General features: G+C 55.6%; 1 protein-coding gene across 1 annotated transcript in view; it reads left to right on the top strand.

The window, feature by feature from the left end:
* Positions 1-18,706, top strand: part of RBFOX3 (RNA binding fox-1 homolog 3) — a 234,589-nt gene that overhangs the window by 163,696 nt on the left and 52,187 nt on the right. The window contains exon 3 of the mRNA XM_075579759.1: positions 16,590-16,841. Within this exon, the coding sequence (XP_075435874.1) occupies positions 16,590-16,841 (252 nt within the window). The remainder of the gene's footprint in view (positions 1-16,589; positions 16,842-18,706) is intronic.

Here is an 18,706-nt window from a genome sequence, read left to right as displayed (position 1 = left end):
GCCATGTACCCACACGTAGGGGGCTGCGCACGAGGGGAACTGACCAGAACTCTGGACACAGATTGCGTCATTTTCGTCTTGTGTTTCTTTTAAGGTCTGTAGTTTTAGACAGTGTGCGTCCGCCTGCGAGTTGGGTCTTGTATAGGTGGGTGTGTATAGGTGGGTGTGTATAGAGGTGTGTGGGTGTGTATAGAGGTGTGTGTATACTGAACATCAGCTTCTATGTCTCTCTGCGTCACTTTTTTATCTTTTGAATCTATTTTGCATAAAAACAAACTCCGCGAACGTCTCTGGCTCACACTCAGCGTCGCACGGTGTGAAGCGAACGCAGGAAGTGGAGCGCTGCATCGATATTACCTCCTGTGCGTCTCCTCCCCGGAACGCTGTGACTCCCTGGGAGATGCACAAGGTTTTTGCGCTGGGTTTTTGCTGGCTGCCTTATGTCTGCATTACACTGCAGCTTTTCAGAGACCCAGCACCTAAAGCCTGCTGGCTGAGTGTGCACTCTGGTGTGTGCAGCCTGCTGGGTGAGTGTGCACTCTGGTGTGTGCAGCCTGCTGGTGAGTGTGCACTCTGGTGTGTGCAGCCTGCTGGGTGAGTGTGCACTTTGGTGTGTGCAGCCTGCTGGGTGAGTGTGCACTCTGGTGTGTGCAGCCTGCTGGGTGAGTGTGCACTCCGGTGTGGGCAGCTGCTGGGTGAGTGTGCACTCCGTTGTGTGCAGCCTCCTGAGTGAGTGGGGCACTCTGGTGTGTACACTCTGGTGTGTGCAGCCTGCTGGGTGAGTGTACACTCCGGTGTACACACGCGTTACAGTGTTTCCCCAGCACTGCAGATGTTAATCTCATGAAGATAACTTACCCCGGCCGCGGCCTCTCCAGACTCTGCTGCCCCCACCACGTGTATAAAGGTGCAGTGCCACAGGTCAGGGATATCCCCACCACGTCCATCAGCTTTCCCTGTAATCCGGTTCACACACTTCATTAATCTTCCAGTATTTATCTGGAGGGGAGATATCGATATAATCTTCTTAAATAATAATAATATGGCGTTAATTACACGCGCCTCGCTTGTGAGGACGGCTTTATCATTCACACCCAACGCGCTCCTCCCGTTAATATTCCCGGACTGAGACCGTGCGATTACATTTATTAACTGTAATGAGGCCCCAACAAACATTTTGGGGTGTGTGCATTAAACGGGGGAACACTATATTGGCTGGGAGGTTCTGTGCGACAGTGACCCCATTGGCACTATTGCAGTTTGATCAATAGCACTCTATGTATTTGTTACTCCCTATGAAACAAACCTTATTAGTGATAGAGAAGTAGTGTGTGTGTGTGTGTGTGTGTGTGTGTGTGTGTGTGTGTGTGTGTGTGTGTGTGTGGTGTGTGTGTGTGTCTAAAGACTTCTGTATACCGCAAACCCACAGACAGAGGCAGCTATTTGAGGGACAATATCTTCCACCACACACACACTAAGCATGCAACCATCTACAGTCAAGCCATACGGTACAACCGTATATGCTCCGACACAGCAGACAGAGACCAGCGGATTAAAGCCCTGAGATCGGATTTCATAAACCGTGGATATAACCACAGAATTGTAGACCAGCAAATCCACAAAGCCACCAGAATACCAAGAAGCGACCTCCTTGAATACAAACAGAAGGAGACAAGCGACAGGGTACCTTTGGTGGTCACATATAACCCACACCTAGGAGCCCTGCGCAAGATCGCCAGGGAACTACAACCCATCCTCCAGGAAGATACAAGACTGCCACAGGTCTTCCCTGAATCACCCTTATTATCATACAGACAACCCCATAACCTCAAGAATATTATGGTGAGGAGTAAAGTATTCAGCAGTACAACTGAATGCGGGAGCGAAACCATGCCAGGACGCAAGATGCAAAACCTGCACAATGCTCCACACAGCGGACACAATACAAATACCACACAGGAATCGGGAATACAAAATCAGAGGAAGGTTCACCTGTTCCTCCAGCAATGTCGTGTACCTCATCATGTGCATGAAATGCCCAGGGGGCTGCTACTACATAGGTGAGACAGGGCAGGGGCTAAACAAGAGAATGAACCTGCATCGCCACAGCATCACACGCGGTACAAGAGACAGTCCTGTTGGCGAACATTTCTCTGACTCTTGCAATAAGATGAACGATCTGAAGGTGGCCATACTCAAAGGTAATCTTAGATCACCGAAAGAGAGACGGTTGCATGAATACAAATGTATGCAACTGTTTGGGACACTTAGCGGTGGCCTAAACAGAGACCGCAGCTTCATGAGTCACTACCCAGACTCACGAGAACTCTCTTCCCACGAGTGCTAAAGGCCAGGTCTATACATACTGCGCTATATAAATGCACACCACAGCTGTCTCTTACACATACTAATGTACAATGTAATTCTATCCCTATATACCAATAGGGACCACATACAGTAGTATCTATACAGATTAATAGTAATGCTACACACTCTTACATTTTCACACCTACCCACACCATTGGTATACACTCCACTTCACACACACCCTTTGTAAAGCGCTGTATACACTGTGGGCGCTTTATAAATTTGTATTTACACACATATACATACACATACTCTTACATCACTAACATTCAGGGACTCTTTAACACCTCAAGTCATAAATCGAATACTACACAGGGGGAGGATAGGCTTCAGTCACAGATACATTCCAGTACGCGCTGTTTTTTTTTATAACAATTTTTAATTAGTCACAGATAAATTTACATACAGTAGTGTCGTGGGCCCACAACATCTCTGCTCGTTATTTCCAGAGAAGGACCAATAACAGTTTTCCTTTTACAGTAGGCTAAAGAGTATTGGGAAGAGGAGGGGGGGGGAGGAGACAAACATGGGAGGGGGGGAAGGGGGGTATGTGGGCTTGCCAGAGGTGTCCCGGAGTAGCTCTCCAATTGTTTGGGGGTGGCTGCTAGACTTAGGTGCTTTGACTTTTTTGGGGGTTTATCTCTCGATCCAGGGGTCCCATGTGTTCCAGAACTGGGGCATTTTCTTTTGGAGCATGGCCGTAAGCTTCTCCATAGTCATGACCTCATTGACCCTTCTCACTACTGTGGTTCTCGAGGGGGCCTTAATCTGTTTCCAGGCTGCCGCTATAGAGCATCTGGCCGCTGTCAGCATGGCCCTGATCAGCCGGGAACATTGGTGGGGGGAGGGTCGTCTATGGGTTTGCTCAGCACCATGGTCAGGGGTCCAGGGGAGAGGGATTCCAGTGATCTCGTATATAAGTGTCTGGATCTTGGTCAGAACTTCTGGATCTCCGGACATGACCACCAAATGTGGGCCATGTCTCCCTTTTGACCACATCCCCTCCAGCACAGGTCCCGGTGTGCCGAGGTAGACCTGGCTCAGCTAGCCGGGGTCAGGTACCACTGGAACATAATTTTATAGATGTTTGGATTGGGCGGGGCACGTTGGATTGGGCGGGGCACGTTGGATTGGGCGGGACTCGTTGGATTGGGTGGGGCGCGTTGGATTGGGTGGGGCGCGTTGGATTGGGTGGGGCGCGTTGGATTGGGCGGGGCACGTTGGATTGGGCGGGGCACGTTGGATTGGGCGGGGCACGTTGGATTGGGTGGGCGCGTGGATTGGGTGGGGCGCGTTGGATTGGATGGGGCACGTTGGATTGGCGGGGCGCGGTTGGATTGGGCGGGGCGCGTTGGATTGGGCGGGGCGCGTTGGATTGGAGCAGCTCTTCTCCATTATAGTGACACAAACTTTGATGTTCCCCTAACTGCTCCACACTCCCTCCCCAAGTCACTAACGGAACCCTAACTCCGGCATTCAGTGAAGCACATTTACGTGCATTTTGGAGCAATGGTTGTGACACTTGATACATTTTCCCATTTAAAGCATTTACACTCCCTATAAACCACCCGGCCGCACTCTGATTGTGTACTCTGAATCTGACTGTGTACACATTGTGTGCAGATGTGCGCTGTGCATTCCTGAGGAGCAATACTCTCTCTAAACCCATCGCTCTCGGAAACCTACTGTAGCTTCCTCTCTCACTCTCTACCCCTACCTCTCTCCCTCCCTACCCCTACCTCTCTCCCTCCCTATCTCTCTCTTCCCCTCTCCCTTCACCCCTTTCCCTCCCCCCTCTCTCTCCCCTCCCTTTCTCCCCTTCCCACCTCTCCCTCTCCCCCTCTCTCCCTCCCTCCCGTCCCCCCTTTCTCCCTCCCTCCCGTCCCCTTTTTCTCCCTCCCGTCCCCCATTACTCTCCCTTCCCCTCACCCTCTCTCCCTTCTCCCCTCTCCCCTCCCTCCCTGGGTCAGTGCAGGCTGGGCTCAGTCTCTCAGACCTGGTCAGGGTGCTGGGTGGGTGCAGGCGGGGCTCAGTCTCTCAGACCTGGTCAGGGTGCTGGGTGGGTGCAGGCTGGGCTCAGTCTCTCAGACCTGGTCAGGGTGCTGGGTGGGTGCAGGCTGGGCTCAGTCTCTCAGACATGGTCAGGGTGCTGGGTCAGTGTAGGCTGGGCTCAGTCTCTCAGACCTGGTCAGGGTGCTGGGTGGGTGCAGGCTGGGCTCAGTCTCTCAGACCTGGTCAGGGTGCTGGGTCGGTGCAGGCTGGGCTCAGTCTCTCAGACCTGGTCAGGGTGCTGGGTCGGTGCAGGCTGGGCTCAGTCTCTCAGACCTGTCAGGGTGCTGGGTTTGTGCAGGTTGGGCTCAGTCTCTCATACATGGTCAGGGTGCTGGGTGGGTGCAGGCTGGGCTCAGTCTCTCAGACCTGGTCAGGGTGCTGGGTGGGTGCAGGTTGGCTGTGGGTATACTGATGGGATAATGAGGGCAATAGGAACTTTTATATTACAAACACGAGCTTTATTACCCGCCGGTGATAACGCTCTTCCCACTTCACTCTAGTCATATTTCTGATAGAATCGGTGTTTGTGCTATTTGCCTCTTCCCTGGGTTCCCTCATCTAAATACGCTAACGAGGTACTGAGACTTGTTACTCTTCGAGTTCGGGGAATCGTTCCTCTTCGGTATTGGGTCCGACATGTCCCATTACTAGTGAGGCCCGTGCGGGCATTGGCTGACATTCTATTTCCTCTGGATCAGTACCCTGGTACTGTGCGCTGACGGCCACCTCTGGGCAGACTGGGTCCGCGTTGGCTATGAACCTTCCATTTGGGCCAATGCAACTATGCCCTAAAGTTCCTATCTGGGGAACTCCTTTTGGGCATAGGCGACCTCGTATCTGATCAAAGGGGGTTCATCGTGACCCCCGCGGCTACGGACGCTATCTGGGTTGGTCACTTTCCCTAACTCTAAAACAACAAACAGTGACAAATCAACATTACTAACAGTGAGGCTCCTCCAACTGTCACTCCCAGGGGACCTAACTTCTAGACCTATACCATATCAGGGGAGAGGGACGTTTCCCTGCATGAGCCCAAACAGTTAACCCGTTGGGGCCATTAAACCCTTAAAATCAATACTAGTCCAAAATCAGGGTTACACACGTGTGTGTGTGTGTGTGTGTGTGTGTGTGTGTGTGTGTGTGTGTGTGTGTGTGTGTGTATACAGGCAGTCCTCGGTTATCCAGCGGAATCCGTTCTGGAAGTAGCATTGGATACGGAGACTGTTGTAAAGCGAGTCCCATGTTAATCAGTGGCGGTGTGCATCGGATAACCCATTCCGGCGTCGGGTAACGCATTCCGGCGTCGAAAAACCGCCCATAGGGATACATTGTAAAGCGTTGGAGGTGCCATTCGTTGTAAAGTGAAACGTTGGATAGCGAGGACTACCTGTACATATGTTTGTTTTTGTGTGTCACAAGTGTCCGTTTGTGTGTCACACTCTCTCCTCCACCCTTTCTGCTCTGCGCTCCTGTTCTGTCACATTACTGAGTTTCCAATCTTTTGACCCCGAAATTTGATCCTAATCATGTTGAGGTCCCGTCCCCGGGTGTAACAATTCCCCTGCCCCCTCTGCGAGTCTTCTACACAACTACAAAACTTGCCATGTTAAACCGGTAATCACGGGACATCGCCTTCACCTTGCGAGGCGCCCCCGCGTCCGCCCCAATCGGCAGACATCGCGTCACTTTTAAAGGCGACGAGCAAACCGCTTACATTAACCCCATTCACTGCCGGGAACGTGCTGAGCGATGCCAGGCAAGTCCCTTTTGGCAGTGAAAGGGTTATTGCCACAGCCACCTCGCTGGCAGGTCTCCCGCCCTGCGCCGTACTGTCCCTTTAATTCCGTTGGGTAAATAAAACCGGGACTTGCCATTTCCCGACATGAATAAAACAGCCCAGCGGTAATATGGCAGCGGGCGGCAGCCGGAGCCAGGTTTAATGCAGGGATTTGGGGTCGGTCAGTTGTCCTGCGAGAGGGCCCTACTCATTTCATTTGTTATGGAATCGGGAGGTAGCCCTGGCTGTGTGCACAGTGCATTAGTGTTACTAGTACAGGGAGAATGCACAGATTCGATACGGGGGGGGGGGGGGGGTTAAGGACAGCAGACTGTGGGGCGATCTGCCCCCTCCTCTCCCCCTCCCCCTGTGGTTCCTGAGCTTTTGAGTGACAGGTTGGGCAGAGGTTGAAGTGCGATGTTCACGAAACCTCAACTTCTACTTCTGATTAAAGTAAAAACCTCAACTTTTCTGTTCTTGTGCAGCATCTTAAAACTTTGTAAATCATTGCCTACAGGAACTTGTGTTCAATGGCTCCTCTTAATTCCAGCGCAGTACTACTGCTTTTTATTGGCACTTACAGCACTAAATTAAATGTGCACAGACTGTGTGTGTGTGTGTGTGTGTGTGTGTGTTATACACAGATACTCTGTGTCTGCGGATTGTGTGGTTATAGATGCAGGAATAATGATACGGATTCTCGCATCGGGGGGAAGCACAGAGATTTCTGTTCTTTGACACCCGTTATAAGCAGTTACTGTATCTTCACGGATGGGCCCGCAGTGCATTACAAGGGAGAAAGTCATTTAACAATTGGGGGTTTGGGTTACACCATCAAATTTAGGTCTGCATCGGCGATATTTCCCATGTGAAGAAGAGACCTGTGAGGTTTGGGAAGCTCTGTACATGTGAAGAAGAGACCTGTGAGGTTGGGGAAGCTCTGTACATGTGAAGAAGAGACCTGTGAGGTTGGGGAAGCTCTGTACATGTGAAGAAGAGACCTGTGAGGTTGGGGAAGCTCTGCACATGTGAAGTAGAGACCTGTGAGGTTGGGGAAGCTCTGTACATGTGAAGTAGAGACCTGTGAGGTTTGGGAAAGTTCTGTACAGGAAGAGACCTGTGAGGTTGGGAAATCTCTGCAAATGCTATTGTATCTATGAGAAGCTCGCCCATTGGTTTATTAAAATATATCCCAACGTCTCCTGAATCTATATACTTCTCCAAGAGCAATGCGGCTACATCAGCTGCATAAATATACTCTGGCCTGTTATTAGGGTTAGTTACATGAACACGCGAGCGACGCTGAACATTGCTGCATCTATTTATAAATCAAGACGCTAAAGTAACCTCTGCATTGCCAGCAAAGGGCTTCAAACACAGCGCAGAACGCATCGGGAGAGCGTGCGTGACTCCTGAACAGATAACCTGCTGCTCAGGACACGGAAGCCCCAGAGGTGAAAGGTCAGCCTTTTGACCAGCGACTGTGACCCTAATACAAGGTATAGCAGGAAATGGCACGTTATCATAGCCGCAGAGAAACCTCCGCACTGTGCTGTGGCAGATAAGGGGGGGTTACTATCCTGTAACAGATAAGGGGGGGTTACTGTCCTGTGGCAGATAAGGGGGGGGGTTACTGTCCTGTGGCAGATAAGGGGGGGGGTTACTGTCCTGTGGCAGATAAGGGGGGGGTTACTGTCCTGTGGCAGATAAGGGGGGGGGGTTACTGTCCTGTGGCAGATAAGGGGGGGGTTACTGTCCTGTGGCAGATAAGAGGGGTTACTGTCCTGTGGCAGATAAGGGGGGGGGGGTTACTGTCCTGTGGCAGATAAGGGGGGGTTACTGTCCTTTGGCAGATAAGGGGGGGGGGTACTGTCCTGTGGCAGATAAGGGGGGGTTACTGTCCTGTGGCAGATAAGGGGGGGGGGTTACTGTCCTGTGGCAGATAAGGGGGGGGGGGTTACTGTCCTGTGGCAGATAAGGGGGGTTACTGTCCTGTGGCAAATAAGGGGGGGTTACTGTCCTGTGACAGATAAGGGGGGTTGCTGTCCTGTGGCAGATAAGGGGGGGGTTTACTCTCCTGTGGCAGATAAGGGGGTTACTATCCTGTGGCAGATAAGGGGGGGGTTACTGTCCTGTGGCAGATAAGGGGGGGGGGTTACTGTCCTGTGGCAGATAAGGGGGGTTACTGTCCTGTGGCAGATAAGGGGGGGGGGTTACTGTCCTGTGGCAGATAAGGGGGGTTACTGTCCTGTGGCAGATAAGGGGGGTTACTGTCCTGTGACAGATAAGGGGGTTACTATCCTGTGGCAGATAAGGGGGGTTACTGTCCTGTGGCAGATAAGGGGGGTTACTGTCCTGTGGCAGATAAGGGGGGTTACTGTCCTGTGACAGATAAGGGGGGGGGTTACTGTCCTGTGGCAGATAAGGGGGGGTTACTGTCCTGTGACAGATAAGGGGGGTCACTGTCCTGTGGCAGATAAGGGGGTTACTATCCTGTGGCAGATAAGGGGGGTTACTTCCAGCGGAGACCTCGGAGGTAATTCCCGGCGCGCGCGTTCCCGTCTCGCTTTTCTGCGCACCTTCAGTTTGTTGCGTCGGAATGAAGATATCCAGGAATGATTCTATTTAACGTAGCGCGCCTCTCCGGCCGCGTGGCTGGCGGCGCGGGGGACGGGATGTGTACAGATGGCATTGTACGCGGAGCGGGGACATCGCGTGTACGGCAACCTGTGACCATAAAAATGTGGCACCTATACATGTACCCTTATAGATAGCGAGCGCCCATGGGGGTCTCCCACATGTGCCGCGCACTTCTGTCTGCGCCGTCTTCATGTTAAAGGGGAAACAGGCGGATTCACACGTTTCTCGCTTCCCGATGGAGGACCCCGGGAGGTTGGAAAGCGTGTAACATATCAACTGCGTGTTGGTCCAAGAAAAGGGGTCCCTGCTCCCTCCTGTGTCACCTGTACCCGGGGATTCTGATGTAATCAGCAGAGGTGAGTGGGATCCATCTTTGGATAATCCAGGAGGGGCTCCACTCCCGTCCTCCAGTCCCTTCAACAGGTCAGGTTTTAAGGATACCCCTGCTTCAGCACAGGTGGCCCAGTCGAAGATTGAGCCACTGATTGAGCCACCTGTGCTGAGGCAGGCACTGATTGTGCGACCTGTGCTGAAGCAGGGATATCCTGAAAACCAGACCTGTTGGGGGGTTTTGAGGACTGGAGTTGAGAGCCCCCGATCTGTATGAGGAGATAGGAGATGCAGATGCATCTGAGGCGCACAGTCCGTGCAGAATACCCCCCCCCCCCCGAGAAGACGCACCTCTTAGCGTCAGTTTTATGACATGGAGACCGCTGTTCGCCCGTTGATATATAATCCCCACAGCACTCGGGCCATTTACAGGTCAGCCCTGCAGCTCCTGCAGCAATCCGCGCAGCTCCTGCAGCAATCCGCACAGCTCCTGCAGCAATCCGCGCAGCTCCTGCAGCAATCCGCGCAGCTCCTGCAGCAATCCGCGCAGTACGAGTACGGGCCGCTTACTTAGCGTGTTTTGTCCCGCGCTCCTGCCAAGAGCAGCCTACGTCTGCAGGTGACATCACTTGTGACCTCGTACAAACTGCAGCCCATCTTACCGAGCTCTGTGATGCAGTCTTATCGCTGGAGTGCAGGGAATTAGGGGGAGGTGCGGGATGGGGGGGGAGGTGTGGGATGGGGGGGGGGGGGGAGGTGTGGGATGGGGGGGGGGGGAGGTGCGGGATGGGGGGGGAGGTGCGGGATGGGGGGGGAGGTGCGGGATGGGGGGGGGGGGAGGTGCGGGATGGGGGGGGAGGTGCGGGATGGGGGGGAGGTGCGGGATGGGGGGGGAGGTGCGGGATGGGGGGGGGAGGTGCGGGATGGGGGGGAGGTGCGGGATGGGCGGGGAAGGTGCGGGATGGGGGGGGAGGTGCGGGATGGGGGGGGGAGGTGCGGGATGGGGGGGAGGTGCGGGATGGGGGGAGGGATACTGGGAGGAGGGGGGAGAGACTGAGGTGAGAGAGGGATACTGGGAGGAGGAGGGGAGAGAGGAATACTGGGAGGAGGGGGGAGAGGGATACTGGGAGGAGGGGGAGAAGAGGGATACTGGGAGGGGGAGGGGAGAGAGGGATACTGGGAGGGGGAGGGGAGAGAGGGATACTGGGAGGGGGGGAGAGGGATACTGGGAGGGGGGAAGAGGGATACTGGGAGGATGGGGGAGAAGAGGGATACTGGGAGGGGGGGGGGAGAAGAGGGATACTGGGAGGGGGTGGAGGGATACTGGGAGGGGGAGGAGGGATACTGGGAGGGGGGGAAGAGGGGTACTGGGAGGAGGGGGGAGTAGAGGGATACTGGGAAGGGGAGGAGGGATACTGGGAGGGGAGGAGGGATACTGGAAGGGGGAGGAGGGATACTGGAAGGGGGAGGAGGGATACTGGGAGGGGGAGGAGGGATACTGGGAGGGGGAATACTGGGAGGGGGAGGAGGGATACTGGGAGGGGAGGAGGGATACTGGGAGGGGGAGGAGGGATACTGGGAGGGGGAGGAGGGATACTGGGAGGGGGAGGAGGGATACTGGGAGGGGGAATACTGGGAGGGGGAGGAGGGATACTGGGAGGGGGAGGAGGGATACTGGGAGGAGGAGGGAGAGGGATACTGGGAGGAGGGGGGAGAAGAGGGATACTGGGTGGAGGGAGAAGAGGAATACTGGGAGGGGGAGGGGGGATACTGGGAGGAGGAGGGATACTGGGAGGGGGAGGAGGGATGCTGGGAGGAGGGGGAGAGGGATACTGGGAGGAGGGGAGAAGAGGGATACTGGGAGGAGGGAGAAGAGGAATACTGGGTGGAGGGAGAAGAGGAATACTGGGAGGGGGAGGGGGGATACTGGGAGGGGGAGGGGGGATACTGGGAGGGGGAGGAGGGATACTGGGAGGGGGAGGAGGGATACTGGGAGGAGGGGGGAGAGGGATACTGGGAGGAGGGGGAGAAGAGGGATACTGGGTGGAGGGAGAAGAGGTATACTGGGAGGGGGAGGGGGAGGGGGGATACTGGGAGGAGGAGGGATACTGGGAGGGGTGGGAGGAGGGATACTGGGAGGGGGGGAGGAGGGATACTGGGAGGGGGGAGGAGGGATACTGGGAGGGGGGGATGACAGAATGAAGCCACAGAGACTTTGGGGAAATGTACGATCTGCATATTGCTGCGTGTGCGGCTCCACAGGGAAATAACTGAGACCACAAAGAGGAGGGGGAGGGCAAAGAGGGGCGCGGGAGTAGGGGGAGGAGGGCAAAGAGGGGCGAGGGGGGAGGGCAAAGAGGGGCGAGGGGGGAGGGACGGAGGGCAAAGAGGAGCGCGGGGGGAGGGGCGGAGGGCACAGAGGAGCGCGGGGGAGGGACGGAGGGCAAAGAGGAGCACGGGTTGAGGGACGGAGGGCAAAGAGGAGCGCGGGGGGAGGGACGGAGGGCAAAGAGGAGCGCGGGGGGAGGGGCGGAGGGCACAGAGGAGCGCGGGGGAGGGACGGAGGGCAAAGAGGAGCACGGGTTGAGGGACGGAGGGCAAAGAGGAGCGCGGGGGGAGGGACGGAGGGCAAAGGAGCGTGGGGGGAGGGACGGAGGTAACGTCCTGCTCCAAACCTGGGGAGGAATCCGCCCATGTCTTATACCCCCAGATCCTTTCTAGGAGTTCCCCGTCAGGATGGACAGGTGTAGCGGGAACACCCGCGGAGAGATAACCGGAGAATGCCAACACACCGCAAATATGGCGGACTAAGGATTAAATACCGTATCATTATTAATCTATTACGTTATAATCAATATGGACCGTTTTAGTGCCCATTTTTGGCCAAAGTATATAAAGCTTGCTACCCTTAGACTCTGGGGGTCCCTACAATCTGTAATGGGGGTCCTAGAAATCACAGCCACTGCGGGAGGAACAAATCAAACACAATGATGGAAACACTACCCAGGGATGTGTGTGGTGTGAGCAGTGTGTAGCAGTGCATGCAGGGAAAGAGGTTCCTTCCTGGGAGGTACGGGGGCCCGAGGGGGGAGTGGGAGTAAGACATGCCATGGGGTTATCAGAACCGGTAATATGCCGCCTTTGCTTTTGGTGTAATCAGCATTGTGTTACCTTCTGCTGCATTTAAACACAGAGAATACAGGCGTGAGACCGGGAGTGGCGGTGCCAGCGTCTGCGGGGATACAGAGGCTGTGTGTGGGGTCATCTGAGAAGCTTCACCCTGTCCTGTTAGCTGGGTAGTTAGTGGCTGCGATGTCTTGTGGGGGTCCCTACCTGTTCGTGTGTCTCTGAGCAAGCAGTAATGGGGGGTCCCTACCTGTCCATGTCTCTGAGCAAGCAGTAATGGGGGCCCCTACCTGTCTGTGTCCCTAAGCAAGCAGTAATGGGGGTCCCTACCTGTCCGTGTCTCTGAGCAAGCAGTAATGGGGGTCCCTACCTGTTCGTGTGTCTCTGAGCAAGCAGTAATGGGGGGTCCATACGCAAGCAGTAATGGGGGTCCCTACCTGTCCATGTCTCTAAGCAAGCAGTAATGGGGGTCCCTACCTTTCCGTGTGTCTCTGAGCAAGCAGTAATGGGGGTCCCTACCTGTCCGTGTATCCCTAAGCAAGCAGTAATGGGGGTCCCTACCTGTCCATGTCTCTAAGCAAGCAGTAATGGGGGTCCCTACCTTTCCGTGTGTCTCTGAGCAAGCAGTAATGGGGGTCCCTACCTGTCCGTGTATCCCTAAGCAAGCAGTAATGGTGGGTCCCTACCTTTCCGTGTCTCTGAGCAAGCAGTAATGGTGGGTCCCTACCTGTTCGTGTGTCTCTGAGCAAGCAGTAATGGGGACCCCTACCTGTCTGTGTCCCTAAGCAAGCAGTAATGGGGGTCCCTACCTGTCCATGTGTCCCTAAGCAAGCAGTAACGGGGGGTCCCTAAGCAAGCAGTAATGGGGGTCCCTACCTGTCTGTGTCCCTGAGCAAGCAGTAATGGGGGTCCCTACCTGTCCGTGTCTCTGAGCAAGCAGTAATGAGGGGTCCCTACCTGTCCGTGTCTCTGAGCAAGCAGTAATGGGGGTCCCTACCTGTCTGTGTCCCTATGCAATCAGTAATGGGGGTCCCTACCTGTCCGTGTCTCTGAGCAAGCAGTAACACACAGGATTTCCTCTGCGGGACCTGAACCTGTTATACAGAATCTCTATGTATTGGGAATAAGTGGAATAAAGAGACACTGCAGCATGATGTAGGTGCAGTTATTGTGCTGCATGTAATGCAGGTTTCTGCAGCATGATATAGGTGCAGGTATTGTGTTGCATGTAATGCAGATTTCTGCAGCATGATATAGGTGCAGGTATTGTGCTGTATGTAATGCAGGTTTCTGCAGCATGATATAGGTGCAGGTATTGTGCTGCATGTAATGCAGGTTTCTGCAGCATGATATAGGTGCAGGTATTGTGCTGCATGTAATGCAGGTTTCTGCAGCATGATATAGGTGCAGGTATTGTGCTGCATGTAATGCAGGTTTCTGCAGCATGATATAGGTGCAGGTATTGTGCTGCATGTAATGCAGGTTTCTGCAGCATGATATAGGTGCAGGTATTGTGCTGCATGTAATGCAGGTTTCTGCAGCATGATATAGGTGCAGGTATTGTGCTGCATGTAATGCAGGTTTCTGCAGCATGATATAGGTGCAGGTATTGTGCTGCATGTAATGCAGGTTTCTGCAGCATGATATAGGTGCAGGTATTGTGCTGCATGTAATGCAGGTTTCTGCAGCAATGTAACAGAACATGATGTGGACACGCAGACAAGTCCTCCCTACATCTGGGCTCTGCTCTCATAGCCGCGGACAGGCCAGCGCTACACAGCGACACTGCGTGTACCTTGTACTAGCACAGGCGTGGCCAACTCCAGCCCTCAAGGGCCACCAGCAGGTCAGGCTTTCAGGATATCCCTGCTTCAGCACGGGTGGCTCAATCAGTCCCTGCTTCAGCACAGGTGGCTCAATCAGTCCCTGCTTCAGCACAGGTGGCTCAATAAGTCCCTGCTTCCGCACAATCAGTCCCTGCTTCAGCACAGGTGGCTCAATCAGTCCCTGCTTCAGCACAGGTGGCTCAATAAGTCCCTGCTTCCGCACAATCAGTCCCTGCTTCAGCACAGGTGGCTCGATCCATGACTCAGTCTTCAACTGAGCCACGGATTGATCCACCTGTGCTGAAGCAGGGATATCCATGCAATCTGGTCTGGTGGTGGCCCTTGAGGACAGAGTTCTCTGATTGCAGGAAAAGCAAAGGGCGGATTCTTGACGCCTAATTAACCAGTTAGCGGGCCCGTATTTGATGGTAATCGAGGAGTGCAGATCTTCATTACGGGGTTGCCAGCTCTGGTTATTAGAGGCACAGTGCTTCATTACTTCCGGGCTAATTGCATTAAACCTGTTAAAGGTATCTCTGATGCATGCGGCCCATTTGTCACTGTCCCGGGAGGACTGCAGATGCGGGACTCCCATGTTCTGCAGCTGTGTGTGTGTGTGACACGCGTGTAGCCGGGACTTGCAGAAATACAAGTGTGACACAACTGCGGCAAATTGTGGGCTGCAGCAGCTGTGCGGGGGACTTGTGTTACAGAGAGGTGATGTTTGGGAGGGTGGGACATTGTGCTGTGGGGTTTACACGGGGTGGTGGGATATGGGGGCGATGCAGCCCCTGGATCTCCTGGCTCCCTGCAGCTGTGCGGGGGACTTGTGTTACAGAGAGGTGCTGTTTGGGAGGGTGGGACATTGTGCTGTGGGGTGTACACGGGGTGGTGGGATATGGGGGCGATGCAGCCCCCCGGATCTCCTGGCTCCCTGCAGCTGCGCGGGGGACTTGTGTTACAGAGAGGTGATGTTTGGGAGGGTGGGACATTGTGCTGTGGGGTTTACACGGGGTGGTGGGATATGGGGGCGATGCAGCCCCCCGGATCTCCTGGCTCCCTGCAGCTGCGCGGGGGACTTGTGTTACAGAGAGGTGCTGTTTGGGAGGGTGGGACATTGTGCTGTGGGGTTTACACGGGGTGGTGGGATATGGGGGCGATGCAGCCCCCCGGATCTCCTGGCTCCCTGCAGCTGTGCGGGGGACTTGTGTTACAGAGAGGTGCTGTTTGGGAGGGTGGGACATTGTGCTGTGGGGTTTACACGGGGTGGTGGGATATGGGGGCGATGCAGCCCCCCGGATCTCCTGGCTCCCTGCAGCTGTGCGGGGGACTTGTGTTACAGAGAGGTGATGTTTGGGAGGGTGGGACATTGTGCTGTGGGGTTTACACGGGGTGGTGGGATATGGGGGCGATGCAGCCCCCCGGATCTCCTGGCTCCCTGCAGCAAAGTGGGATCCCCTCCGGCAAAGCTGCTGGCTTCGTTCAGGGGAATGTACAACGCTTAACCCCTCTGCTGCTGGAGGGGCCCCAAAATGCATGGCACAGGTAATATAATAACACGCAGAACAGTGTAATAACAATGCAGAGCCGTGTATAGCATGCAGAGCCGTGTAATAACACGCCGAGCAGTATATGGAACAGAGTGCATTGTAATAACATGCAGAGCAGTGTATAGCACACAGAGACGTGTAATAATACGCAGAGCCGTGTAATAACATGCAGAGCCGTGTAATAATGCGCAGAGCCGTGTAATAACGCGCAGAGCAATGTAATAACGCGCAGAGCCGTGTAATAACATGCAGAGCCGTGTAATAAAGCGCAGAGACGTGTAATAACGCGCAGAGCCGTGTAATAACGCGCAGAGCCGTGTAATAACGCGCAGAGCAATGTAATAACGCGCAGAGCCGTGTAATTACGCGCAGCGCCGTGTAATAACGCGCAGAGCATTGTGCTGCAGGCCCTTGGAATGGCTCTCAGGATGTGTTCTGCTGGTGCAGGGCGATGTCTCGTAGTACAGCGCCTGCGTGTTTTTGCCATTACACTGACGCGCAGGAAGGCATTTTCACCCCGTCTCTGTTTTTAACGTGACTTCTCGCCCGCGTGGGATCTGTGCAGTGTTAGGGGGGGGGGGAGCGGGAGGGAGTGGGGGGTAGGCGTTAAGCACTGAGCATATTATCATAAAACTCTGCATCCGTCCATCTTTCTTTCCGCCGCCGCCGGGTCTGTGGTGACGTAAATCCTCTGTGGCAAACGAGCTGCGTGGTTTGCACGTGGCCAGATAAACGCGTGTCTTTAAATGACGCAGACGGGACGTTTTGATATGGCTGTCGGTATACTTCTTGGCTCGGCGCGTCAGCTGATCGCGCCACTTTGCTCGGGGGGAATTTCTCCGCGCCCGTTTGTTACCATGTCCGTTTCGATGCCTCGGGGCGACCGGCTCCACGTGTAACGTGTCCCTTCTCTCTCCGCAGGGCAACCAGGACACCTCCGCCCCGCCAGACGCTATGGCGCAACCCTACCCCCCCGCACAGTACCCGCCGCCCCCACAGAATGGACTAGCAGCAGAGTACGCCGCCCAGCACCCGCTCCCCACACCGGACTACTCCGGCCAAACGTCCGTGGCCGAGCACGCGCTGACATTGTACACCACGGCGCACAGCCACGGGGATCCGCAGGGCAGTGACATCAGCACACAGTCTGTGACAGGGACACAAACGCTAACGGTAAGGGGGGATATGTCCCTTCATGCCGTCCTGGGTCCCTACACACCCCCCTGCTTGGCCTTCTCGGGGGGGGGGCCGAAGTCCCTGCTCTTCCTTTTTCTATCAGATCGGCAGGACTACAAATCCCAGAATGCTCCTGGGGAGGCCACCAGCAGGCGTGGGTCACACGTCCATGAGATTGGGTGGTTAGTGACACGTTTAGTAACGATCGTTAAGATCCCTTATTTGGATATACCGACAGCATTAAGATATAATGAGGCCAGTGTGGGAGAGGAGTCTTTGCTCCAAAGAGCTTACAATCAACGCAGTATCTGTATAGACAAACAGCGCAATGAGATTGCATATAAGTGCGCTCCGTGTGTGGGAGTCGTTGTCTGATTATTGTGCGGCGCACGGCACTGCGCTGATCGCTACATAACCGCGCATTATTCTGCGGTGACCATTCTGGCAGCCATGTTCACCAGATCCGCACCAGGTTTTCCTGAGCCGGCCGCAGGTAGTGTGGGATCCGCAGTCCCACCATAACACCAATATAATCCGGTGCAATGCGCTCCTGGCCTCTCTGGCAGCGAAAGGGTTAAACCCCCGTTTGATCGTACTTTGGTTTTATTTAATCATCTTTTTCGACTTGGGTTTGGGCCACGTGTAAAACAGTTTTTGAGCAGAAGACAAAATGCTGCGAAGTACAATAGCAGGCAGTTCCCCAAAAACATCATTTTGGGAGAAAAACAAGAATGAAAACAAAATACTCCAGTAAGGGCCGAAATAATATCCTGGATATATAGCGGGGGTGGTGTTGTTCCAAGGGGGGCGGTGTCTCAGGGCGGGACGTGGGTGTCTCAGGGCGGGACGTGGGTGTCTCAGGGCGGGACGTGGGTGTCTCAGGGCGGGACGTGGGTGTCTCAGGGCGGGACGTGGGTGTCTCAGGGCGGGACGTGGGGGTCTCAGGGCGGGACGTGGGGGTCTCAGGGCGGGACGTGGGCGTCTCAGGGCGGGACGTGGGCGTCTCAGGGCGGGACGTGGGCGTCTCAGGGCGGGACGTGAGCGTCTCAGGGCGGGACGTGGGGGTCTCAGGGCGGGACGTGGGCGTCTCAGGGCGGGACGTGGGCGTCTCAGGGCGGGACGTGGGCGTCTCAGGGCGGGACGTGAGCGTCTCAGGGCGGGACGTGGGCGTCCCAGGGCGGGACGTGGGCGTCCCAGGGCGGGACGTGGGCGTCCCAGGGCGGGACGTGGGCGTCTCAGGGCGGGACGTGGGCGTCTCAGGGCGGGACGTGGGTGTCTCAGGGCGGGACGTGGGGATGTGGGGGTCTCAGGGATCGACGTGGAGGTCTCGGGGGGATATGTGGGAGTCTCAGGAGGGGGGGATATGTGGGAGTCTCGGGGGGGGGATGTGGGTGTCTCAGGGCGGGACGTGGGTGTCTCAGGGCGGGACGTGGGTGTCTCAGGGCGGGACGTGGGGGTCTCAGGGCGGGACGTGGGGGTCTCAGGGCGGGACGTGGGCGTCTCAGGGCGGGACGTGGGCGTCTCAGGGCGGGACGTGGGCGTCTCAGGGCGGGACGTGAGCGTCTCAGGGCGGGACGTGGGGGTCTCAGGGCGGGACGTGGGCGTCTCAGGGCGGGACGTGGGCGTCTCAGGGCGGGACGTGGGCGTCTCAGGGCGGGACGTGAGCGTCTCAGGGCGGGACGTGGGCGTCCCAGGGCGGGACGTGGGCGTCCCAGGGCGGGACGTGGGCGTCCCAGGGCGGGACGTGGGCGTCTCAGGGCGGGACGTGGGCGTCTCAGGGCGGGACGTGGGTGTCTCAGGGCGGGACGTGGGGATGTGGGGGTCTCAGGGATCGACGTGGAGGTCTCGGGGGGATATGTGGG

The sequence above is a fragment of the Ascaphus truei genome, chromosome 22 (genome assembly GCF_040206685.1).
Source record: "Ascaphus truei isolate aAscTru1 chromosome 22, aAscTru1.hap1, whole genome shotgun sequence".
Classification (NCBI taxonomy): Eukaryota; Metazoa; Chordata; class Amphibia; order Anura; family Ascaphidae; genus Ascaphus; species Ascaphus truei.
This window is presented reverse-complemented; position numbering and strand designations above follow the sequence as displayed.